The sequence below is a fragment of the Drosophila miranda genome (assembly GCF_003369915.1).
Source record: "Drosophila miranda strain MSH22 chromosome Y unlocalized genomic scaffold, D.miranda_PacBio2.1 Contig_Y1_pilon, whole genome shotgun sequence".
Classification (NCBI taxonomy): domain Eukaryota; kingdom Metazoa; phylum Arthropoda; class Insecta; order Diptera; family Drosophilidae; genus Drosophila; species Drosophila miranda.
Window position 1 is genome coordinate 52540754 of NW_022881603.1, and position 26916 is coordinate 52567669.

Here is a 26916-nt window from a genome sequence, read left to right on the forward strand (position 1 = left end):
ATCCTCGATCAACTGCGGGAAGCGAAATTCATAAGTAGCCTAGATCTGAAGGATGGATATTGGCAGATCCCCCTGGCCGAGAGCAGCCGGCCGATCACGGCGTTCACGGTGCCCGGAAAGGGGCTATACCAATGGAAGGTGATGCCGTTTGGGTTACACTCCAGCCATCAACTCCCGCGACAGCCTGGACCTAACCTTGACATAAACATTCGAAAAGTCCAGCCGGGCATCATGGGCTAACTGCAGGAAATCCAGCCTTTCAAGGCTCGTTTGAGCGGCATCGAAATCCGCATTCATTCGCTCGATCTGCTCTAAGCGAGCTTGAAGTTCTGCCTCATCTAACTCGGCAAGCTCTTCCTTGGTGAGAAAGCGATCCATGGCCTTTAGTTGGCGCGCGATGGACTCGGCCTTGTGCTTGTAGAAATCTACATCACTCGGCATTGCTGTGTTCGCGACATTGGTAGGCTCAGGTGCTGCCATGTTGAGGTTTTAAAAGAGTCACTCAGCCCGACCGAAAAAGACACCCTGTATACGTATAAACGTGGGAACCGAAAGCAAAGGGATTACAGCTAATGCCTTTAGCTGTGCGGCTGTGCGAGCTGTCCGATTCCGCTTTGTACTCCGCTTGTGTGTATTAGTGAGTTCGCTGCACTGCCTACCGCACTGCACTGACCGAATTGTCGCGACAGAGAAATTAATAGCCAGCAATGCGTGTATGTAGGTGTATGTAAGTGTGTTTTAGCACCGAATTGTGCTTAACCGCCGAAAATTTGCTAGGGCTAACGAATGTCGATCGCGAATGATTATTAATTGACACTGCAACTCAGAGATCACGTCGGGGTCACCAAATTTTATGTGGAGATAATGTTTTTTATCCCCAATCGGCCGACTAATTATTTCGAATTAAATAAAACTCGGCGCAGAAATAAAATTACGATATGTTCTTTAATGCGTGACATCCAAATTGCAAGTGTGGCTTGCCTGCCCTTTACATTGCCGCTTCGATCGCTAAGCGCAGCTTCGCTCGGCCGACGTCGGTAGGCAGACGCAAAGCGGAGATAGCGAAGAGCGAGCTGGCAGAGATCGTTTAGCAGGGCAAGCAAGCGCAGAGCTTTAACAAAGAAATAAGTGACATAGACATAAGTAACAAACAAAATAAGCGGCTGAGGGCCAAGAATTAGGTGCTATTGGCAAGCAGCTAATCGGCTGGGTTCTGCTCCGAACACATTCAAAGAGTATATGGTAGAGATGCAGACACTTATGCGACCCCTGAAATGTCCCCAAGAGGAGCAAACGGAGCTGATTCGTGAGAATAGCATGCCCGATCTGAGAGCGTATATGAGGCCGCACCGGTGCAAGGACCTCGACACCATGATGGAACTTGCAGACGAGTTCGAGGCGTTGGAGAGGGACCGCCTAGAGTTCCAACGGGAGAATCCAACCGTGAAAGCCCGGGCAGCGAATCCCTTCCACAAGCCAGCCGAGACGACGGCATGTCCGCGACCCACGCCGCGGAGGGCCGTGCCAGGGTCGCAAGAAACGGTCCCTCAAGCCTAGTCGGCAGGCTGACCAGCGAGGAGGAACAGTTATCCGCAGTAGTGGAGGTCGCGGGCATGGAGCTGCAAGCCACGGTGGATACAGGAGCTACCAGCAGTTTCGTGAGCCGCGAGCTGGCGGACCGACTAAAGGGTGAAGGCCGGGAGGCGGCGGCAAGGAAAAGGGTGAGGTTGGCGGATGGCCATAGCCAGGAGGTCACGTGCCAGATTGAAACGAAGGTATGCTTTGGGAACAAGGAGATCCCAATGGTACTACTCGTATTGCCGGGTGTGATTGATGAGTTAGTGTTGGGATGGGATTTTCTCCGCGCGGTCGGGGCAGTGTTGACCTGTGCAGGGCACAGGGTGGTGATCCCTGCCCAAGATCGGGAACGAGGAGACCAGGAGGAAAGACTGTCCGTGGCGAAGGCCGAAGCTGGAGACACGGCTCCGGACAACGAAACGGACACGACCCTAAGAGTGGCCGCCAGAGGGGTGTCAGCGGGCATGAGGCAGAATGAGGGGGCGAGGGAAGAGCCAGTGGAGGAATTCTTAGCCCGAGAGTTAGAGGCATTTTCCAAGATCGAGGGGGTGTCTAATGTGGCGGTGCACACAATCACCATGAGTGACCCGCAACCGATTAAGCAAAGATATTACCCGAAGAACCCCAAAATGCAGGCCGAGATTAACCAGAAAGTGGACGAACTATTAGAAATGGGATGCATAGAGCCGTCAAAGAGCCCCTACAGTTCGCCTATAGCAAATGGCAAATGGAGATTGTGCGTGGACTTTCGTCAAGTTAACGCGAGATCAGTAAAGGACGCGTACCCAATGCCCAGGATCGATTACATCCTCGATCAACTGCGGGAAGCGAAATTCATAAGTAGCCTAGATCTGAAGGATGGATATTGGCAGATCCCCCTGGCCGAGAGCAGCCGGCCGATCACGGCGTTCACGGTGCCCGGAAAGGGGCTATACCAATGGAAGGTGATGCCGTTTGGGTTACACTCCGCGTCGGCCACCTTTCAACGGGCGTTAGACCAAGTGATTGGGCCCGAAATGATGCCGCACGCGTTCGCGTACCAGGATGACATAGTTGTCATCGGGCGAACAGAGGAAGAACACCGAAGAAACCTGAAAGAGGTGTTTCGACGGCTGCGCTTGGCTAACCTGCGGCTGAACGCAGACAAGTGCGAGTTCTTTAGGAAAGAGCTGCGGTATCTAGGCCACAAGGTGACCGGCGAGGGGATATGTACAGACCCCGAGAAAGTCGCAGCCATAGCCGAATTGAAACCGCCGACAAATGTCAAGGAGCTGAGACAGTACTTGGGAGTGGCCTCATGGTACCGGAGGTTCGTGCCCGACTTCGCCACCCTCGTGCAGCCCCTGTCCGGGCTCCTCAAGAAGAAGACGGAATGGGTCTGGACACAAGAACGGCAAGAAGCGTTCGAGGAGGTGAAAAGACGACTAGTGGCGGACCCCGTGCTGGCGTGCCCCGACTTCTCGAAGAAGTTCATTCTGCAGACAGACGCCAGTGATTACGGGCTGGGTGCGATTCTCACGCAGGAGACGGAAAGGGGCGAACGGGTAATATCATATGCTAGCAGGACGCTAAATGGACCCGAAGGGAACTATTCGGCGACCGAGAAAGAATATCTGTCTGGCCATTGTATGGGCCATCCGCCGGTTGAGGCCATACTTGGAAGGATATCGCTTCAAGGTGGTCACGGACCACATGGCTCTGAAGTGGCTAAATAGCATAGAAAGTCCGTCGGGAAGAGTGGCGAGATGGGCACTAGAGCTACAGCAGTACGACTTTGAAGTCGCGTACAGGAAAGGACAGCTCAACGTGGTAGCCGACGCACTCTCCCGACAACCGGTGGAGGAGCGAGGCCGTCGGATAAGAAATGAGGAGGGAACACAACCAGTAGGCGAGCCGCCCTGCAAGTGGTTAGAGGGCATGGTAGAAAAGATCAGAAAAGAATCCCCGAAGTACCCCGACTATGTGGAGAAGGGGGGAAACTTGTACCGGCACATTCCTCACCGGGCAGGGAGCGAAGAAGTCGCCTCGTGGAAGTTATGTGTGCCGAAATATGCCCGAGAAAGGGTTTTAAAGGAAAGCCACGATAGCCCGGAAGCAGGCCACGCCGGCGGAAGGAGAACCGCGGCACGGGTGGCGGCAAGATATTACTGGCCAGGGATGTACAGGGACGTGAGGGCCTACGTGCGGAAGTGCGAACTATGTCTTCGCTTTAAGCCAAGTCAGCTACAAGCGGCAGGAGAAATGTTGACACAGGTGCCGGAAGAACCATGGGCAACGGTATGCGCGGACTTTGTGGGTCCTCTGCCGAGGTCGAAACATGGGAACGCGATGCTGTTGGTGCTGGTGGATCGATTCTCCAAGTGGACCGAGTTGGTGCCGCTGAGGAAAGCCACAGCAGAGGCACTAATAAAGGCCTGTCGAGAGCGCATAATAGCCCGTTTTGGCACGCCCAAAGTCTTCATTACGGACAATGGGGTGCAGTTTGCAAGCAGGGCATTTACAAGATTCCTGGAGCAGCTAGGAGTTCGCCACCAGTTTACGGCGCCATACACGCCGCAAGAGAATCCGACAGAGCGAACGAACAGAACGGTAAAGACCATGATAGCTCAGTTCACCAAGGGTGATCAAAGGTGTTGGGATGAAAAATGGCCGGAGCTGATGCTGGCCATGAATTCGGGAGTGTCGGATACAACGGGATATTCACCGGCGTTCGTGGTGCAAGGAAGGGAACCCCGGCTGCCAAAGGCCCTATATGACGAGGAGACGGTAGGCACGGGACAAGGCACAGAGACGCCGGATGAAAATGCGAAGAAATTAAAGGAGCTGTTTCAGTTGGTTCGACGCAACTTGGAAAGGGCAGCCCAGGATCAGGCCAGGCATTACAACCTGAGAAGAAGACCGTGGAGACCCAAAGTGGGAGTGGTCGTGTGGGCCAAACAGCACCACCTTTCCAATGCAGCGGAGGTATTCGCCGCGAAGCTGGCACCAAGGTACGATGGGCCATACCAGATAGAGGACTTTATATCCCCGGTTATCTGCAACCTAAGAAAGGAGGGCGACAGGAAGAGAACGGCACACATACGAGATCTGAAACCCCAACCCGAGGAGCGAGAGACACAGGGGTGAAGGAGAATGGCTGTAATAGGTCGCCCTAAAGGGTCACGCAGGACCAGGAACGGTAGAGTGCCACGCAGGACACTGGGGAAGGGTGCCGCGCAGGACACGCACGAGACTCGTCAGCACGCAGGGTGATGGACTTGTGCACTTAGATTAAAAAAAAAAGGCGAACAGGAAGACTGTGGTTGGAGAAATCTGAAAAAAAAGCGAAAATTAGTAAAAAGAAAGGAAAATAAAACGAGAAGAGGAAAAGCTCAGCAAACCTGAACAGGAAACGCATCACCCAAAGCTGGGAGGCGAATCCAAGGTCGGGGAGTGTAATCTCAGACAGCGGATGACCAGGAAAAACCCAGGGCCAGGCTCACGCCTCAACGCGGACTCACGGGCAACTACGAGCGTCGGGCCGGAACGACGGGTGCCGCTCATGCGTGGACTACCGGGCGAGGAGTCGGATGATCCTCGGGTCCGAGCCACTGTGTGATGGAGACACCTGTCAAAAGAGTCCGGCCGGTGGCGCATAGGAGTTGCCCTGGGATGTGAGCCCAAGATTCCAGCCCGGGCGGAGGGTCGGAGGACCCATTGTTCACGAGCGGAATCGCGGCAAGCGGCCCGCATTGAGGGCAGAGGGCGAGCTGGAAAGGGAGAAAGGATTGAGTAAAAGTCATCCGGGTCGGGAGAACTCACCCAGGCCAAGGAGGGTCCGAGCAGCACGGGATGAAGAAGACAGGTCGGCGGTGGCATGTAAGAATAAATAGCAATTTTTATAACGATTAAAAGTAAATAATTAGCAATCCATCAATCCATTAAATAGCAATTAAAATAAACAAGAATAAAGGGCTAAATAAAAATTGTGAATAAGCAAAAATAAAATAGGGGAATAAAAAGCAAAATAATCATGAACGGGAAGGGGGTGGGTCCATCAAAGATGGAAAAGTGTTATCCATGAGCCAACAGAGAAACGCGGCGAGAACACAACAGTATCCAAAAAAAAGGGATAAGGCGAAATCGGATAGAGAGCGGAGAGCGCGATGGCACTCACACAACCAGGGGAAAGATGCCGTTAGAGAGCGCGGCCGGCAGAGAGACGAGGCTGAGGGCCATGAGTACAAACGCAACAACCGTTAGAACCAGGCGGGAGAGACCGAAAAACGGAGCACCGGCACCGGTAGAGGGAACGATTGGCAATGCAACGCGTGTATATAGGCGGGTGGAAAACGGCACAACGAACACTTGAAGGTAATTATCACCAGAAAGAACGCAAGAAAAGTAGCAAGAATAAAAAAATGGAGATGAAACGCGGGCTCAACCACGAGGATGGCAGGAAGAAGATGGAGGATATTAGGGCCTTCCTGGAGGAGCAACAGGCGATCGTGGGAGAAGGGGGCTATCGCGCCGGTACTTCTCGTCAGCGACGGGCGTCTCTGCTCTCGCGTAGCGACGAGGAGGATTGGTGCGATTGCTCCCAGTTCCTTCAACTGCTGGCCTCGCCGTTGGTGTCACCGGCGCCATCGGGGCACGACTCGGTGTCGCCGACGGTGTCATCGGATGAGGGCGCCGAGGAGGGCGACGACGAGGTCATATGCACCGACGGCCCGAGCGCGCCAACCGCTCAGGAGAAGGCCAGATGGAGACGGCAGCAAGGGGCGGAGCCGGAGACGAGGAATGGAAGGCCGCTGACCCTGCGCGACAAAATCGAGGCGGTGAGGCGGAGGTTTCAGGAGGCGACGCCGGAGGAGAAGCGCCGGATGCACCAAGTGCTGGAGAGGGCACGGGCGATCAGGCGGCGGAGGCACGAGCGGATGGAGGCGCGGCGGCGACAGGCGGAAAGAGCCGCCAGTACGGAGGAGCACGGCCAAGAGAGCGACGAGGCGCCGCCACCCTTACCATTCCGGGTGGTGCTGCCGCCGATGCAGCCCCGGATCGACGAGGCGGAGACCGAGGGAACGCCGCCCCAGGCCACGGGCAAGCAGGCTACGAACCCCGAGGCCGAGTGGCAGAGGCGGCTGCAGCAGGCCGAGGAGGAGGAGGGCGAGCTGTGGCAACCTACGCCACCGGCCGAGGATGACGAGGGCCCCGAGAGGCGGCAGCCGCAGGCCGAGGAGGAGCAGCACCAGCAGCACCAGCAGCCGCATCACCAGCAGCAGGGGCAGGAGCAGGGGCAGCAGCAACCACAGTGGAGGGGACCGGAGGCGGCCGTAATGGGACCGTATGTATCGCAGGAGGTGCGGACCGCCGTGCGCCAGGGGATGGTGTGGCACCACCAAACCCTGCACATCACGTGGGCCTCGGGGCCCGCCCGAGCGAAGCCCAGCCAGAGGCCGGCTCCCGGGTGTGGGAGGAGAGTCCACGCGGCAGCAACAACAGGGACTCGCGGAGGAGGGACCCCGGACCCGCCCCCACGACCTCAGCGGCAGCAATGGCGACGGCGGAGGCAGCGACGCGGACTGCAGAAGCGGCGAAGGTGACAGCAGAGACGCAGGCCGCGGAAATGGCGACGGCGGCCCAGACGGCGACGGCGGTCCAGACGGCGACGGCCGAAGCAGCGGCAGACACGGCGACAGCGGAGGCGGCGACGCGAACGGCAGAGGCGGCGACGACGGCAGCCGGGACGCAGACCGCGGAAACGACGACGCAGCCCCGACAGCGACGGCCGAGGCAGCGGCAGAGGCAGAGACGCGGGCCGCGGAAACGGCGACGGCGGCTCAGACAGCAACGGCCGAGGCAGCAGCGACGGCTGCGACAGCACCGACGGAGGTGGAACTCGAGGCGTGGGAGCGCGGACCGTAGGTGTGGCCCGCACCGGAGAGGTCGACGGCGGCCGAGCGCCCGGCTCTGAAGCGGCAGGCCTCCTGCCCGGAGCCCTGTGCAGGACCGAAGCGACCGGCCCTGCAACGGCAGAGCTCGGCACCGGCAGCCACGGTCCACTGGACGGCGATCCCGCGGGAGGAGTGGCCGGCGGCGGTGGTCCGCGCGCAGACCCAGATTCGCCTCGTGGGTGAAGAAGCTGGTGAGCGAGCGGGGTACCCGGTACCGCATTGCGATGTCGGCCACACGCACGGAGGTGTTCCGTGAACAAAAGTAAGGGGAAAAAAAAGGGGAAAGGAAAAAAAGAGCAAAAGGGAAAAAAAAAGAAAAAAAAACAAGGGCGAAACACGCGGGAAGAAAATGAATAAAGAGAAGACGAAAAAGAGAAAAGTGGAATACTTACTGGGGAGAGATATCGAGTGGATCGCCTAAACGACCCTACACCTTATCGATAGGCGGGGAGTCGGCCCCAGCCAGAAAATTGCAAGGGCTGGCAGCGCCGCCCGAGCAAAGGCGCCAGAGGGCGCCCGTGATCCCAGATGCAGTAAGGAGCGCGCGTAAAATGGGACCGTTTGAATGGGGAAAGCACACTCCGTCGCAAGGTCGCGGAAAACGGGAGTATTCCGCTGCGGGAAGAAAGAGGGGGGTGTGAGGAACCGCGGTTCCCACAGGCCGAATTCGACCAAGGCATAGCCGGATAAAGGCGGTGGGACGGTCGGATAAAGGCTGATGGCCGGCTGGATAAGGCGAAGGTCAGCCCAGATACCCACGGATATCCGGGTGCGGCGAAGAGGACAAGGGCCCCGAGAGGAGAAGTGTCCCGCTCTCGGAGCGAGAGAAACGCGAGAGGCAGAGGAGACGGCGGGATCGGGCCGGCAGCGATCCGACGCATGACCAAATATGGGCATGGGATCACGCCACCGGCCAGGCCCCGTTACGAAGGCCGTGGAAACCAGGAGACGGCGATGGAAAACTACCAACGCCGAGCCGGGGCCTGTCAAGGGGCTATAAACGGAGGCTGCGGCAACGAAGCGGGGTTCTTTTTCCGTGGAGAAGTGATCGCGCGCGCACGTTGAAACCCCGCCGAAACGTAAGAGTAATACCCGGTACGGTTCGAAGAAGTGCAGTGAAGTGAATAGCAACAGGAAGACAGGCCCCGCCTGCCCCCAGAGTGAGTCTAAGTTAAGAGGTGATCCACAGTTGCCGGCGGAAGCTAAGAGGGGAGTGCGAGACGTAGATGGCGGATTTGCGTGGCGGGCCAAAGCAATAGCGGAGGTCAAACTGCCCCAATCAATAGCCTCAACGCTTCCACACCCGACGAGAGCCCACGCGTGGTGGAGATCCATAGATAAGCTGAATTGTAGCATCTAGCCCTAAGTCCTAATATAAGTACGAATAAAGAGAAATTCGATTAAAGAGAAGGAAGGTCTTATCATTTGTCGTTGGGGGCAACAATAAAAATACGTTGCGACGAATCGGCCGACCGCTGAGCGAGCCCAGCAAACTCAAGCGAACCAAGAAGCAGGTCCGTTACAACACATGTAGGTAGGTTTCTAAACTGTGACAAAATTCCTATTCCAACGGTCACATGGCGGTCAAGTTATCACGAAAGTGGCGTCCTCATTGATGTTGATCGTTTGGATTTGAATTTGTATACGCGTGTGGAGGAGCATCGAACGGGCAGTGGACACATTCAACCAGGTGGCAGCGAAGTGGAGCGGCTGGCCTGCTGATAATCGTCTATCGTTTGATATGGGTTGAACATTTCAAGTGTTCCACTGGGGAGAATCCGCTTTGCACCCGGTTCCTTGTTTTGTGTTAATGCAATAGAGGTGTTTTTCCCTAGATAACATTCTATTTTGTTTCAAGTATGGCACTGCACATACACACAAGCCATGGTTCGACGATAATTTACAGATAATTTCCACTCATCATATCCTCAGAATGAATTAGTGCTTTGGGTACATTCAAGTCTTTATTACGTCGCATACAAAAGTGTTTACAGTTTCAGTTTAGCCGCATTTATGGCATAGCTGCAGGATGATCGAAATGGTGTTATATAACGAAACGGCTGGGTGCAGTGATCCATATGGATTTCTACTTCTTACGCTCTGCCTCCTCCATGGCGCGCATCATTTTGGCATCATGCTTCTCGTGATGCTCCCTTATGGCACGCTGGAGCTCCTCGCGATGACCTGCAGCGGTGTGCCTGAAAGGAGCGAGTGGAATCAATGAGCTGTGTCCCAAAGGAACGCAACGGAGTGGAGACAATGTGCTACCTTGTCCGTTTTGCTTGTTAAACTGCTTGATGAGGCGACGCTTCTTGGAGGACTCCGGAAGGCTCTGAATGTGCGCGTACAGCTGCGCCAGTGCAGTGTCCGTGTAATTTCTGTTGTTTGCCGCTGCCGTGGCGGCACGATCTACAAAAGTGTACACCGTGTTGACCGTCGAGTCGTCCGAGATGGATTCTTCAAGGGTTTGCTCCGGTGACATGGTTTTTTTGCGTTTGCGCTCAAGAAAGTACGCCCGAATATCGGTGGCTTGCTTTCCGGGAACTTCGAAGATTTCCAGACCCTGCTGAATCATGTAGGACACAATGCTGGACATCTTCTTCGCCGTATAGTGGAGCGCCTCAGGCGGCATTTGCCTGGGGCAAATCAGGTGCGGTGTAAACAAGATGGCCAAATTCTCCGCGGACATCTTGTTGCTCTCCTCACGCGCTGCCACCGAATGGAGCATTTTAATAATGTGCTGCAGTAACTCGCGATGCTCTTCGGGGAGCAGGAGAAGGAGCAGCTGCACCGAGTTGAGATGTTGTTGGCGCTCTGCGGTAGCCGCCACCTGACCCCCCATTAATGCCTGGCTAAGCGGCGCTATCTGAAGATGTGCTGGATAGTGGGCGTCTGTAAGCAAAGGCTCTGGCAGCTCGGCCAGAAAGCTCTTAAAAACAGTGGCACAGTCGTGAGCCGAGAATCCTGTCAGTTCCAAATCCAAGGGCTGGTCGTGCTGTATGTGCATTCGTATCTCGTTCTGCCTGGAAACGGCTCCTGTCTTGCGAAATAGTCCCTCCTGGGTGAGATCTGCAGAATAGCATTTCCGCATTTAGAATAATTCAATTTTCCGGACTCTCCCTGTCACTTACTCTTCTCCAGCATAAGAAACTCTTTGAGCTCCTCCAGGTGCATCAGAAAGCCTGCATCAATTTGTTGCTGCAGCGTTTCAGTGGGACTGTTGCCCGCCGACTTACTGCCTGCCCCAGCCGTGCAGCCTGTGGCAGGTCCGCGATTCTTCTTGGAGAGGCGATTACACTTCTTTATCTTGCCCTTATCTTCGTAGACGATTTAATGCACGGCATGTCGAACCTGCAACCCATAAGTCGGTAAGCACTATATTTCGATGGGATGGCAGCGTCGCTCGTGGCAACTTACTCGTCGGTGTTTAGTTCCAGCTCGAAGGAGAGGTGTATGCGCACCAGAGACTTGTATTTTTCATAATTGCTGTTGCGCATGCGTGTCGCTAGGTCGCGGTCATTAAATTCATTGATGTTGGCGTATTCCATGTCCATTGTTATACGCAAGGGCGTATACAGGGCGACAGCAGTAGCCAAAGCAACAAAACAACAACAGCACAGCAAGCTAACTTTAACAAATATTACTTTTCTAAAAGTACAATATAGAAGGTTTGTGGCCTGACAGCATATTTGTTGATAGCTTTGCTGGTGGAATTTAATTGCGGAAAATTGGGCGAGACGCGCTGCAAAAATTGAAATATTGAACTGGCAGAGCTGTCACTGGCGTCCAAAGAACATTTTGTGCGAAAACGCCAAGTCAATGTTAAAGAATTATAAGCTGTACACTAATGCTTCTTTATTTACAGCTGAAATTAGTTAGTAAATCTCTTAAAGAACTCGAAATTACAAATTTCGGACCAGCCGGTTGAGGCGCCCATACACATGGCGCCAAAGCTGGCCGATAAACCGGCTATATACTGTGGTAGGACCCTTGGACATGTTGTGTTCTGTTCTGTTCTCCGTGATGCAAAAAATGGAACTGAAACTGACACGCAGACCGTTATTTGGCTTGACAAATTGCCCTGCATGAGATAACCCAAGCGTCGACGCTGGCGTACAACTGGCACGCTGGCAGAGGGGGAAATACTTGAAGTTGGAGAGAGTCGTAAATCAGATTCTACAGTTTCCCTTTAGAACGGCGGCGGAGGCAGAGGTGTGGAAAGCGCGCTTTAACGTAAGCAAAAGTCCCCAAAAAGCAATCGGAATCTGAAACAGCTAATTAAATGACTGCTGATATGCCACCGCCACCTCCACCCACCCCCAATACACACACCCCGCCTATTGTTATAAGAACAATCAAGTGCCTCTATAACAATCCGTTCGCTGCCAGTCGGCTATCTGGAGCTACTGATTATACTTTTGCGCGGAACTTAGGCACTTTATATTTCATCTTGCTACGCTACGAAAATGGTATTTATTACACACAGATTGAATCAGTATCGGATCACCGCAAAATTATATATCTGCTATAGGAAACATCAGCCAGAACTATAATTTGTACTGGATCGTGCTTTAATATTACTATACGCTCATACATAAGTACCAAATATAGATGGTTGGGTATGTTGCGTGGGGAGCCCAGCATCCATTTTGAAAGATACAGATTTATTGGTCATCTGACTTTAGGAGCACATGCATGCAGGATACTTCCAATTCTAGAAATCCAATATATCTATCTGGAATTCCACTTACAAGAGTATTTCATTTTCGGCGTAAGGCTTCATTTCCGGGTCATTTTTCTATTTATTGCATCGTGTGAAAGTAGATAATAGCATTACCTACCAAAATAATTGAATGGGCGTAAATCGCCTGGAGAGCATCTAATCTGGCTCTTAACACACATCATCGTACTCATCACGCCGAAAACACATGTAGGTAGGTTTCTAAACTGTGACAAAATTCCTATTCCAACGGTCACATGGCGGTCAAGTTATCAGGAAAGTGGCGTCTTCATTGATGTTGATCGTTTGGATTTGAATTTGTATACGCGTGTGGAGGAGCATCGAACGGGCAGTGGACACATTCAACCAGGTGGCAGCGAAGTGGAGCGGCTGGCCTGCTGATAATCGTCTATCGTTTGATATGGGTTGAACATTTCAAGTGTTCCACTGGGGAGAATCCGCTTTGCACCCGGTTCCTTGTTTTGTGTTAATGCAATAGAGGTGTTTTTCCCTAGATAACATTATATTTTGTTTCAAGTATGGCACTGCACATACACACAAGCTATGGTTCGACGATAATTTACAGATAATTTCCACTCATCATATCCTCAGAATGGATTAGTGCTTTGGGTACATTCAAGTCTTTATTACGTCGCATACAAAAGTGTTTACAGTTTCAGTTTAGCCGCATTTATGGCATAGCTGCAGGATGATCGAAATGGTGTTATATAACGAAACGGCTGGGTGCAGGGATCCATATGGATTTCTACTTCTTACGCTCTGCCTCCTACATGGCGCGCATCATTTTGGCATCATGCTTCTCGTGATGCTCCCTTATGGCACGCTGGAGCTCCTCGCGATGACCTGCAGCGGTGTGCCTGAAAGGAGCGAGTGGAATCAATGATCTGTGTCCCAAAGGAACGCAACGGAGTGGAGACAATGTGCTACCTTGTCCGTTTTGCTTGTTAAACTGCTTGATGAGGCGACGCTTCTTGGAGGACTCCGGAAGGCTCTGAATGTGCGCGTACAGCTGCGCCAGTGCAGTGTCCGTGTAATTGCTGTTGCTTGCCGCTGCCGTGGCGGCACGATCTACAAAAGTGTACACCGTGTCGAGTCGTCCGAGATGGATTATTCAAGGGTTTGCTCCGGTGACATGGTATTTTTGCGTTTGCGCTCAAGAAAGTACGCCCGAATATCGGTGGCTAGCTTTCCGGGAACTTCGAAGATTTCCAGACCCTGCTGAATCATGTATGACACAATGCTGGACATCTTCTTCGCCGTATAGTGAAGCGCCTCGGGCGGCATTTGCCTGGGGCAAATCAGGTGCGGTGTAAACAAGATGGCCAAATTCTCCGCGGACATCTTGTCTCCTCACGCGCTGCCACCAAATGGAGCATTTTAATAATGTGCTGCAGTAACTCGCGATGCTCTTCGGGGAGCAGGAGAAGGAGCAGCTGCACCGAGTTGAGAAGATGTTGTTGGCGCTCTGCGGTAGCCGCCACCTGACCCCCTATTAATGCCTGGCTAAGCGGCGCTATCTGAAGATGTGCTGGATAGTGGGCGTCTGTAAGCAAAGGCTCTGGCAGCTCGGCCAGAAAGCTCTTAAAAACAGTGGCACAGTCGTGAGCCGAGAATCCTGTCAGTTCCAAATCCAAGGGCTGGTCGTGCTGAATGTGCATTCGTAGCTCGTTCTGCCTGGAAACGTGTAACGGTTGCGGTTGGACAATACCGATTCAAAATAGGTTATCGCTATGGTGCTCGGATATCGCATGCAATAACCTTGGGCCAACTATCGCTGCAGGGCATAGTATAGTTGGGGATGGTGCAAGCAAGCTCGAGGTAGGGAACAGCTGAGCTGAGCTGCCGTAAGTGCTGTGCAGCGCATCGCAACGGAGCTTTCGAAGCCGAGCTTTAAGATCGGTAAGCTCTTATTTAAGCAGTGCAAAAGCACCAGAACGTTCTCTTTCGAAAATTTGAATCTGTGCAGCCGGTGGCTATCTCCGCGTCGGTAGCAAATATATAACTAAATCGACCACGTGTAAGCCCAAAAGAAAAGAAAAGTAACCCAAATAAGTGCCACAAAGACAACCCGAAAAGAAATCAAACGGAACGGGGAAAATCCCACACGGTGGGCGCGCCGCAAAAATCGGGCGAAAATTAATAACCGTGCGCCGAGAAAACTGGCAAGAAACTACCCTGGCGAAAAGTGCATATTTGCCTCGCCTCGCCAGCAAGTGTTGTTCTTGTTGCAAACCCGTGCGTCCCGCAGCTCTGCCAGGAGAACCCAACGCTCGTGTCTCCGTGGAAAAGTCCGAAAAACCGGTATGTTAAAGTGCCCTGTAGGGAAAATTTAGATTTTTTTCTTAGCCCTCGTGGTTTTGGTTCTGTTTCGCCCATAGGGCCCTGGCCCCGAGCGGTAGCCACCCGGCTCTCCCAAAGTTCTGCCCCACCCACACCAAACTCCCACCCTTGACGGGAGTACTCTTCGGAGTCGACCTTGGTGTGGGGCCGGGATTTTTTTTCCTTTTGGAGTCGTTGAAGCATCCACCTGCCCGGCGACATAACCTCCACCGGCCATAACCCTTGCGCCATATCTAACGTACGCGCATAGAGGGCATAGAGGGCATAGAGATCACCCCCCCTATGCGCCGCTAACTCGCTGTCTGCGACGGCCCAGAAGACGCCGCCACGGATCCGGACCCAGATTTCGTAGCATAGTGTAGTTTTAATTGTAATTTTTTTGTTTCCTTCTGAGCACTTATATGACTATGTAACTTTCCTTAACTCTGCGTCACAGTCCTACCTCTATAGGCGGGAATGTGAAAGTTCTCAAAACGGAATTTATTTTTGCGGGTTGGAGACCGAAAAACTTAATCATAAAAAAACAGACTACAAAAAAAAAAAAAAAAAAAACAAAAAAAAAATCTTTTTCATACCTTCCCTATTTACCAATCCCCCTCCGACCTGGGCACACATTAACATGGTTTCCACAGCTCCACAACGAAAGGCGCCTTTCAGCGAGGGACCACTGTATTAAAGCCGTAAGTGACCCAATTTCAATTTTCTCCTTTGCGCCTGTCTTCGTCAAAATCTAAAACGCATGCGCAGCGGCCAGCCGCTGCTGATAAGAGAGCGCAACGCTTGCGTTCCACACGCTCGAAGCTTTTCGGTCTCTTCGGGGCCAATTCTGCTAAGCTTGCCTTGCTCGCATTCCCTGCATTCTTTTAATGCATGGAAACGTAGCCAAGCCACACTAACCAACATAGAAAAAAAAAATCTCCTCAACCCAGGAAAAAAAAAATCCATAAATTTATAATGTTTAATTAAATTTCGTTTTGGCTCACCATTGCTGATCGCTGGTATGACCCCCGCTGCTTTTGAAAATTTTTTTGATTTTTATTTTTTTTCCTTTATACATACCTAATTTACTTATTTCGAATATCCTATATTATATTCCTATCTTTTCTATTTATACTCCACCGTTTATATATACCTATATCTATAAATTGTTTTCCTCCTTAGGGATTAAGCCTCCTAATTTTTTTTCATTCCACTAATTTTTTTTCTTGAGTTGCCTGCTGATTGTAGTTCAATACTTGTGTTATTGTTGGAAGTGAAACTTGGTTTGCTAGTTTTGGATTGAAGCAACATGTCATAGTGTTGTTTTCGGAGTTCGCTCCCGGTAGAGTCACGGGATTCTAAAAAATTTAAAGTTTATGTAGTAGGAGTCGAGACGCGGTCAAACGAACCCCCCCAAGTTACCGAATGAGCACGGAACCAAAGAATCCCCCCCGGCCGTGACCACGACATCCCCACCAATCCATCCCCTACTCACGGATAGAAATATATCGTGGAAATGTTACAAACGGCTCCTGTCTTGCGAAATAGTCCCTCCTGGGTGAGATCTGCAGAATAGCATTTCCGCAGTTAGAATAATTCAATTTTCCGGACTCTCCCTGTCACTTACTCTTCTCCAGCATAAGAAACTCTTTGAGCTCCTCCAGGTGCATCAGAAAGCCTGCATCAATTTGTTGCTGCAGCGTTTCAGTGGGACTGTTGCCCGCCGACTTACTGCCTGCCCCAGCCGTGCAGCCTGTGGCAGGTCCGCGATTCTTCTTGGAGAGGCGATTCCACTTCTTTATCTTGCCCTTATCTTCGTAGACGATTTCATGGCACGGCATGTCGAACCTGCAACCCATAAATCGGTAAGCACTATATTTCGATGGGATGGCAGCGTCGCTCGTGGCAACTTACTCGTCGGTGTTTAGTTCCAGCTCGAAGGAGAGGTGCATGCGCACCAGAGACTTGTATTTTTCATAATTGCTGTTGCGCATGCGTGTCGCTAGGTCGCGGTCATTAAATTCATTGATGTTGGCGTATTCCATGTCCATTGTTATACGCAAGGGCGTATACAGGGCGACAGCAGTAGCCAAAGAAACAAAACAACAACAGCACAGCACAAACGAAAAGGACTTCCGTAGATTCGAATCCCAGCACTCACACGCTCACTTTAACAAATATTACTTTTCTAAAAGTACAATATAGAAGGTTTGTGGCCTGACAGCATATTTGTTGATAGCTTTGCTGGTGGAATTTAATTGCGGAAAATTGGGCGAGACGCGCTGCAAAAATTGAATTATTGAACTGGCAGAACTGTAGTGACGCTTGAACCAGCTACAAAAGTATTACTACAACAACAGAAAAAAAAGTAAAAGAACGGAAAAACAAAAAACTAATCAAAAATTTTAAATCCAGGGAATATCGTAATTGCGTTTAGCGCCCCTATTGCTCGTGATCGGCGGGTACTTTTTGGGCAGACGGTCGGACTCGGGAGAGAGCAGGCAGCGGTTATGTTAACTCGAGGGAAATGGTGGTTGGCACTTTCGCTGTTAGGAGGGTTCGTGGATGCAAGTCCAGCTACGGTCGCTTTTTTCGATTTTGGGCCGCACTTCAGAAGGTAGTGTTTTTGGTGGAAAGAGCGGAAAAACAAAACTAAAGCTCGCGCCAGTGCCAAAGCAAAGAAAAAAAAAGAAAAAAAGAGGAATCGTGTTGCTTTCAAATTATACCATAAAGAAATCGAAAAGAAATTTGCCACCCCATTAAGGGGCGTTCCATTCTGACCCTACGCCGGAGGCAAGGCATCCGAAAGTGGTCTCTTTTTTTTTGTTTCGGACGGCCATATGCAAGTTAATATAACAAGAGTGCCAATCGCCACATAGCGAATTGGCACTTTGTTCCAAGCAGATTTCCAAGGGAGAATAGCGGAAAAAGATAATTGGGATCGATGACCGAGCCGGCCACAGCCACAACCAGCTGGCCATAGAAAGGGAAGAGAAGAGACTGCGCTCCCGAAAAAAAAGCACAAGAACCGATCGAATTCGCCGCTGGCGCAGAGAAGCACAAGGCAGAGAAGAGTCCGCCGCTCCAGCTGTGGATCCGACTCAGTGCATCAGCAGCATCTTCGGCGCCGGGAAGCTGCGAAACTAAAGCGGAATATCGAACATTTTTTTTTGCCCCAATTTTTTTTTTGCGTAAATATCTTGCCCTCGGCCGACCTGGCTTAGTGAAAAAAAAAGTAGAGGGAATAAAAACCCAGATCAAAATTATACCCATGAGCCAGTAGGCAAAGTCTTAGTGAGTACGAATACAAATACCATGCTCCCCTTTCGTCAGTGCAGCGCCGTTAATTCAGTCTTGCTTTTCTTTTCCCTTAAACCGTAAGGGCTAGCCCTATGTGGAGCCCAAAGAAAAGAAAGGCATAAGGGAAAAGAAATACAATATCAATGCACAAAAGCAAAGAAAAAAAAAGCAGTCCCCGAAAGCCTCTGCGCGCCTTGTTCTTTCTCTTCTTTTCTCTTTTTGTTGTTGTGCTCTCCCAATAAAATTACATTTACAGCAATTACAGCAAGCGGATCGTCTTCGACAAAAGCGCTTTTGGAGATGGATGGCACGTAAGTGAAAGAATATTGCTTTACTCTAAATAAAATGCATACATGAGCGTGAGAGAAGGAGAGGTATAGGAAAGAAGGAAGGGGAGAGGTAAAACAGTTGGGCAGATCCACATGCCGGAAGAGATAGCAAGAACAGTAACCGTGGGTTTTTTGTTGTTGGCATAAATGCTCTTTTAAATTTGTATGCCAGTTTAGCGGCTACCTCTTATATACATATACTGTTTATTTTATATTATATACATAATTAATTCTTTTTTTTTTGTGTTTTTCTATTTATTTATAATTTTTCTATTTTAATTATTATTAGTATTTGTTTAATTTCCAACCTGAAATATTATCGAATTCTGTTGTTCGCTAAATTAGTTTTTGAGTCAATTGGGAGTTTCAATAGAGTAGGGAAATGCCCCTGTGTGAAACAATAAATAAGTTTTAAAATGAAATCGATAGTGAACTAAATTATTTTAGGGCGCCATGCCGAGTGGATTATGGAAATGAAGTGAGTCTGGGGGTTTTAGGGATCATCGGCCACTAATATGGCTTTGCGGCCCAGATGGTCAAGGTAGGGTGGGCAAAACGCTGCTGCACCTACAGCTACTCAGCAGCGCAACCCGTACTTCAGCATGTTCTGTTTTCTTTGCAGAGCAACCTCTATGTGTGCATAGCTTGTCACTCTTGGAAATTTCTTTTCTGTATGTCCAGTCCGATCGATCATGTGTTAGGGAGGAAAACAGCACGCGAAATCAATATTATTATAGGTATCCAATGCGAGCAGGTAGCACAGTGGTAAATCCTCACCCCCCCCCCCCCCTTGCCGACGACAAATAGAAGCCGGAACCAGCGCGTGCTCCTCTGGTCGCTACAATAAGATCAGCTCGTTATGATAGCGTATCGCTATACGTTGTATGCTACAGTTCTAACTTATAGATATATTATAATCTTATTTGGCGCCCAACGTGGGGCCTGAAGCAGCCATCCTGGCTGACCCCAACCGATAGTCTTCATTCTTATCAATTACATCTGATAATATAGTTCCTAACACTCGTTCGATTGGTTCTCTGTTCCTTGTTCTGTTAATGGTTAGAGCTCTATGGAGATAGCTAAAGCTTAAAATTGCTTTACTACCTGGACTCCACAAAACAGTTAACTCATGTGCTTTATGGAGAGTTTCTGGAAGCGTTATAACTTTAAATGGTTATAACTCCAAAATTTAATAGTATAAAGTCATTAGAATCCTTGGGTGGATTGTTCATACTGCATAGTAGGCGTTGCTTATTGGTTACACGTGGAGTCAAGACCTACGGCCATCCCGTTTACCTTGCTGGAGGACAATCATACCTGTCAGTTGCCTTTGGAATCGTGATACCTTCTCAGGAAAATTCACTCCTATGTAACATGTCTCCCTTCCTTCCTAATATTGTTTTCTGGAGCTTAGTGAGTTACAGCGTAGCCGCCACTGGCGGAAAATAATATTTTATCGTGTACTCTTTCCGTTTTCTATTCTAATCTGTACTATATTGACAAGCACACATTAGATCAGCTGATTAAGACCGTCACAACCATATGAAAAGATAGCATGGCAACCAAACAGTTTATACAAATTCCTTCCTTTATACAATTTTTTTTAGCGTTATACAAAATTAATTTAATTAAGCGATTCAAGAGCAATGCCGGTTAAACGAAGCCCTGAAAAATTGATTAACCTAAAAGACATTGAACGTCCCACAACTTCGAACCAAAGAGCACCGTCTATTTCTCACTCACTGACTACTAGATCGAAAACCAAACCAGTCGAAACTGCAACCATGCCTGACCCTCCACCAGATCAGGAGAATTTGGATGCTTCCACGCCGACTACGAGCAATAGAGCGGCAAGTGATGTTTAGTACACGGTGATGGCAGGCACAATTTCAGCAGAAATGGCAAAGCAAACTCTAGCCATGAGTGCAGCAATGGCACAACTAACAGAAAAACTTTCCCAAGCTATTAGTACAGGTTTACAAGCAGCTTCGACAGCTTCCTCTAGAGAGAGGTCCCCAATCCGTATAGAACAGTTGTCATCAGGGACACACGTTGAGCAGCATAATATACAGCCTTTATTGCCCAATTCACACTCGCAGGCAGCTTCGGATCAGACACGGGATTATGGTCAAATCTTTAGTCAGGCGCCACTGCCGGGTGAGGTACGTCCGGATCGTATAAGTCAAATAATAGCAAATTGGAAGCTGAGATTCAACGGCTAAGATTCGATGTCTATAGATGACTTCATTTATAGAATCGAAGCCTTAACCCACCAAACGATGAATGGGAACTTCGAACTAGTAGCCCGAAACTCGAACAATTTATTTGAGGGTAAGGCTAGTGAGTGGTATTGGAGATACCACAAAAGTGTGTCTCAAATTCGCTGGCATGACTTATGTGTAGCGTTAAGGGGTCAATTCAAAGATTCACGCACGGATCGCATAATCCTGACGGAAATCGAAGATCGTAAACAGCTCGTAAATGAGTCGTTCGATGATTTTTACAGTGTGATCGCCTCTTTGGCAGATCGGCTCACACAGCCCATGTCGGAGCAATCGTTGTTAGAGACTCTAAGAGCTAATCTTCTTACTGAGGTTCAGCGGGAAATATTATATGAGCCAGCTTCCACCATTGCTCAGTTAAGACATCTGGTGCGAACACGCGAAATTTTTATGCGGACAGTCCACAAACCTTCAGTGGCTATACCGAAACCCAAATATCGAAATATTAGTGCGTTGGGACATCAAACAGACCACATTTCCGAATCCGATAGTTCTGATATTGAAGAGTTAGAGGTAGCTGCCATTGAAGCTTCCTGTTGGAATTGCGGGGCGAAGGGCCACCGTTATCAGGAGTGTCTGGCAGAACGGCGAGTCTTCTGCTTTGGTTGTGGATTGGCTGACACGTACAAGCCAAACTGCCGCCGTTGCAGCTCGAATGCCACAAAAAACTTAGCAGCGCGTGCACAACCGAAAAGTGCACGCAAACAGTTTGTCTCGAGGGGGACGAATACAGATTAGATGAGACTCCAAAATTTCTACATAACTTATTACCGGCCGCGTCATATCACCCTGACTTACAGAAATCCATCAATTATTCCACTCCCGGCAAAGGTAGCACTCGTTCGCGATTGCGTAGGATCGCCTTCAACCATCAAACTAGGGCTGAACGCAAGATGCTATTAGAGACAGTAATAGGGAAACTCCATGACTTTCGCCCATATGCCCAAGTCACTCTACTGGGTAACACCGGTGCGTCCGTGTGCTGTATTGGCGGTCATCTGGCGAAAGACGTAATGGAGAAAACGGAATATAAGCGGTTATCGGCCACGGTGAAGACGGCCGATGGAAAATCACAGGATATTATTGGTCGACTGACGACAGAGGTTAGCTATCGAGGCGAATCCAAGAAGATAACCTTTTTCTTAGTCCCATCTTTATCGGGAGACCTTTAATTGGGGTATAGATTTTTGGAAGTCGTTTAACTTGCTTCCAGTTTCTCTTTTAAGTGAGCAACTATCGGTTTTGTCAGTGAGCGATCCCTTAAGTAGGTCATTAACTGTACATCAACAAAAAACACTAGCAGCTGCCATTCTTCAGTTTCCCTCCTTTGCTATCAAAGGTTTAGGACGCACCACCTTGATATAGCATTCGATTGATATAGCTGACGCAAAACCAATTAAGCAGCGTCACTATCCAGTTTCACCTGCTATAGAGAAGCTGATGTACAATGAATTAGATCGAATGCTTAAGCTGGGGGTAATCGAAGAATCAAATAGTAGTTGGTCCTCACCCGTAGTATTAGTGCGCAAACCTGGCAAAGTTCGACTATGCATTGATAGTAGGAAACTCAACGACTCTACAGTAAAGGACGCATAGCCTATGCCGCTTATCGATGGTATTTTGGCAAGATTGCCCAAGGCCGAGTTCATTACGAGCTTGGATCTAAAAGACGCATTTTGGCAGATACCGCTCGACAGGAAATCGCGGGATAAAACGGCTTTTACTGTTCCCGGGAGGCCACTTTATCAGTTCACCGTGATGCCATTTGGGCTAACTAACTCACCTCAGACCATGTCAAGGCTCATGGATAAGGTTATCCCCGCAAATCTCCGAAATGAAGTTTTCATCTACCTTGATGACCTCTTGATCGTGTCGGACACATTTAAGCGGCATCTGGAGGTATTAGGAATTCTAGCTACTCAATTTAAAATAGCAAATTTAACCCTAAATGTTGAATAGAGGTATTTTTGTATAAAGGAGGTCAAATATTTAGGTCACGTAATTGGTAATGGCACGATTAATACCGATCCAGACAAAATAGCAGCTATTACCGATTTTCCAGTACCTCGTTCAATTAAGCAAGTTCGACGTTTCCTTGGCTTAAATGGATGGTATCATAAGTTCATCCGGAACTATGCTGCATTGGCCGCCCCTTTGACAGATACTCTAAAGCAAAAGCGTAGCTTTGTTTGGAGCGAAGAAGCACAAAAGTCGTTCGAATTATTAAAGGAACATATGAGCACAGCCCCAGTTTTGCATAGCCCGAATTTCAATATACCATTTCGCATACATTGTGATGCAAGTGACTCAGGCGTGGGGGCCGTGTTGATGCAGACCAATGAGGACAAGGATGAAGTACCTGTGGCTTTCATGTCACGGAAGCTAAATAAATGCCAACGGAATTACACAGTGACCGAAAAAGAGTGTTTGGCAGCAGTTTTAGGGGTTAAGAAGTTTAGGGCTTACATCGAAGGGCAGGAGTTCATCATCATAACAGACCATGCATCTTTAAAATGGCTAATGACCCAGTCTGATCTCAGTTCACGGTTAGCTAGATGGTCCTGAAAACTTCAGGGGTTCCCGTTTAAAATCCAGCATAGAAAGGGTAGCCAAAACGTAGTCCCAGATGCTCTTTCGCGCACAAATACCGAAGACTTATCGGCATTAGTTTTGTCCAGCACTGTTCACCTTCAGTCAGAAGAATTTAGGTCGCCTGAGTATGTAGCCCTAAGAGACAAACTCGTCGAAAACGCGTCCAAGACTCCAGATTTGAAAATCGTAGATGGGTATATATACCGACGCGCCGAGCACGCGGCGGGAAACAAAGTAGCTGACGATTTATGTTGGAAGCTTTGGATACCACGAGGACCTCATATTATCATATTGTGCACAGGTATACTGCTGTTTACGCTCCGCAGGCAAACGCATCAGAACGAGTAAACAGATCGGTGATAGCTGCAATGAAATCATATGTCCGCCCTGATCAAAAGAATTGGGATGAGCAGCTCAGTAACATTTGCTGTGCGCTGCGTTCCTCGGTCCATTCAGCCATAAATACGACTCCTTATCGCCTCGCTTTTGGCCAGCACATGATTGTCGATGGAGCCAGCTACAGGCTGTTAAGAAATTTACAGATGCTGGAAGATCGCACTGTACAGTTTGGTAAAGAGGATTCGTTTGACCTCATCAGACATAAGGCAAAGGATACGATGCACGCACAACACGCTAGGAATGAAAGAACATACAATTTGCGCAGTCGGCAGGTGTCATTTGCTGTAGGCCAGGAGATATATCGACGGAATTTCCAGCAAAGCAATTTCGCGAAGGGCTTTAGCGCTAAACTAGCACCAGCGTTTATAAAAAGTTGGATACGACAGAAGCTAGGAAATTGCTACTATGAGGTGGAAGATCTGCAGGGTAAATTAATAGGGAAGTTTCACGCCAAGGATTTAAAACAATAACTTTTCTTTTAATAGCCGTTCAAGCGTGGATCCCACTTTTGCTGTTGTTCCCCCAAAGTGTGATTTTGGTAGGGGGGAATTTGTAGTGACGCTTGAACCAGCTACAAAAGTATTACTACAACAACAGAAAAAAAAGTAAAAGAACGGAAAAACAAAAAACTATGCAATATAACAAGAGTGCCAATCGCCACATAGCGAATTGGCACTTTGTGCCAAGCAGATTTCCAAGGGAGAATAGCGGAAAAAGATAATTGGGATCGATGACCGAGCCGGCCACAGCCACAACCAGCTGGCCATAGAAAGGTAAGAGAAGAGACTGCGCTCCCGAAAAAAAAGCACAAGAACCGATCGAATTCGCCGCTGGCGCAGAGAAGCACAAGGCAGAGAAGAGTCCGCCGCTCCAGCTGTGGATCCGAATCAGTGCATCAGCAGCATCGTCGGCGCCGGGAAGCTGCGAAACTAAAGCGGAATATCGAACATTTTTTTTTGCCCCAATTTTTTTTTTGCGTAAATATCTTGCCCTCGGCCGACCTGGCTTAGTGAAAAAAAGTAGAGGGAATAAAAACCCAGATCAAAATTATACCCATGAGCCAGTAGGCAAAGTCTTAGTGAGTACGAATACAAATACCTTGCTCCCCTTTCGGCAGTGCAGCGCCGTTAATTCAGTCTTGCTTTTCTTTTCCCTTAAACCGTAAGGGCTAGCCCTATGTGGAGCCCAAAGAAAAGAAAGGCATAAGGGAAAAGAAATACAATATCAATGCACAAAAGCAAAGAAAAAAAAAAGCAGTCCCCCGAAAGCATCTGCGCGCCTTGTTCTTTCTCTTCTTTTCTCTTTTTGTTGTTGTGCTCTCCCAATAAAATTACATTTACAGCAATTACAGCAAGCGGATCGTCTTCGACAAAAGCGCTTTTGGAGATGGATGGCACGTAAGTGAAAGAATATTGAGATAGCAAGAACAGTAACCGTGGGTTTTTTGTTGTTGGCATAAATGCTCTTTTAAATTTGTATGCCAGTTTAGCGGCTACCTCTTATATACATATACTGTTTATTTTATATTATATACATAATTAATTCTTTTTTTTTGTATTTTTCTATTTATTTATAATTCTTCTATTTTAATTATTATTAGTATTTGTTTAATTTCCAACCTGAAATATTATCGAATTCTGTTGTTCGCTAAATTAGTTTTTGAGTCAATTGGGAGTTTCAATAGAGTAGGGAAATGCCCCTGTGTGAAACAATAAATAAGTTTTAAAATGAAATCGATAGTGAACTAAATTATTTTAGGGCGCCATGCCGAGTGGATTATGGAAATGAAGTGAGTCTGGGGGTTTTAGGGATCATCGGCCACTAATATGGCTTTGCGGCCCAGATGGTCAAGGTAGGGTGGGCAAAACGCTGCTGCACCTACAGCTACTCAGCAGCGCAACCCGTACTTCAGCATGTTCTGTTTTCTTTGCAGAGCAACCTCTATGTGTGCACAGCTTGTCACTCTTGGTAATTTCTTTTCTGTATGTCCAGTCCGATCGATCATGTCTTAGGGAGGAAAACAGCACGCGAAATCAATATTATTATAGGTATCCAATGCGAGCAGGTAGCACAGTGGTAAATCCTCACCCCCCCTTGCCGACGACAAATAGAAGCCGGAACCAGCGCGTGCTCCTCTGGTCGCTACAATAAGATCAGCTCGTTCTGATAGCGTATCGCTATACGTTGTATGCTACACGTCCAAAGAACATTTTGTGCGAAAACGCCATGTCAATGTTAAAGAATTATAAGCTGTACACTAATGCTTCTTTATTTACAGCTGAAATTAGTTAGTAAATCTCTTAAAGAACTCGAAATTACAAATTTCGGACCAGCCGATTGAGGCGCCCATACACATGGCGCCAAAGCTGTCCGATAAACCGGCTATATACTGTGGTAGGACCGATCCCTTGGACATGTTGTGTTCTGTTCTGTTCTCCGTGATGCAAAAAATGGAACTGAAACTGACACGCAGACCGTTATTTGGCTTGACAAATTGCCCTGCATGAGATAACCAAAGCGTCGACGCTGGCGTACAACTGGCACGCTGGCAGAGGGGGAAATACTTGAAGTTGGAGAGAGTCGTAAATCAGATTCTACAGTTTCCCTTTAGAACGGCGGCGGAGGCAGAGGTGTGGAAAGCGCGCTTTAACGTAAGCAAAAGTCCCCAAAAAGCATTCGGAATCTGAAACAGCTAATTAAATGACTGCTGATATGCCACCGCCACCTCCACCCATCCCCAATACACACACCCCGCCTATTGTTATAAGAACAATCAAGTGCCTCTATAACAATCCGTTCGCTGCCAGTCGGCTATCTGGAGCTACTGATTATACTTTTGCGCGGAACTTAGGCACTTTATATTTCATCTTGCTACGCTACGAAAATGGTATTTATTACACACAGATTGAATCAGTATCGGATCACCGCAAAATTATATATCTGCTATAGGAAACATCAGCCAGAACTATAATTTGTACTGGATCGTGCTTTAATATCACTATACGCTCATACATAAGTACCAAATATAGATGGTTGGGTATGTTGCGTGGGGAGCCCAACATCCATTTTGAAAGATACAGATTTATTGGTCATCTGACTTTAGGAGCACATACATGCAGGATACTTCCAATTCTAGAAATCCAATATATCTATGTGGAATTCCACTTACAAGAGTATTTCATTTTCGGCGTAAGGCTTCATTTCCGGGACATTTTTCTATTTATTGCATCGTGTGAAAGTAGATAATAGCATTACCTACCAAAATAATTGAATGGGCGTAAATCGCCTGGAGAGCATCTAATCTGGCTCTTAACACACATCATCGTACTCATCACGCCGAAAACACATTGTAGCAAGGTAATAATTAGTGAGGCATTCAACTAGTATTTAAAATAGCATACAGCGCGCATTGGTATTTACCGCACCATCGATACACTCGGTGG

The 26916-nt window shown here is 48.8% G+C and overlaps 2 protein-coding genes, 1 long non-coding RNA gene and 1 pseudogene across 3 annotated transcripts; all 4 read right to left on the bottom strand.

Moving 5' to 3' along the window:
* Positions 1–9449: 9449 nt before the first annotated feature.
* LOC117190572 lies at positions 9450–11287 on the bottom strand (annotated as a pseudogene).
* A 1562-nt stretch (positions 11288–12849) lies between these two features.
* Positions 12850–13312, bottom strand: LOC117190574. Its single transcript, XR_004473755.1, has 2 exons — positions 13180–13312; positions 12850–13109 (listed from the first exon to the last, which is right to left on the bottom strand). It is a non-coding gene; the product is annotated as an uncharacterized LOC117190574 (long non-coding RNA).
* A 47-nt stretch (positions 13313–13359) lies between these two features.
* LOC117191725 (rho GTPase-activating protein 19-like) lies at positions 13360–13910 on the bottom strand. The gene is made up of 2 exons (XM_033396511.1): positions 13651–13910; positions 13360–13540 (listed from the first exon to the last, which is right to left on the bottom strand). The coding sequence occupies exons 1-2, from the start codon at positions 13908–13910 to the stop codon at positions 13360–13362; spliced, it is 441 nt and encodes a 146-aa protein (XP_033252402.1).
* A 1994-nt stretch (positions 13911–15904) lies between these two features.
* On the bottom strand, positions 15905–16853 carry LOC117190573. The gene is made up of 4 exons (XM_033395630.1): positions 16486–16853; positions 16199–16419; positions 16067–16136; positions 15905–15929 (listed from the first exon to the last, which is right to left on the bottom strand). The coding sequence occupies exons 1-4, from the start codon at positions 16620–16622 to the stop codon at positions 15920–15922; spliced, it is 438 nt and encodes a 145-aa protein (XP_033251521.1). The 5' UTR covers positions 16623–16853; the 3' UTR covers positions 15905–15919.
* Between the last annotated feature and the right edge of the window lie 10063 nt (positions 16854–26916).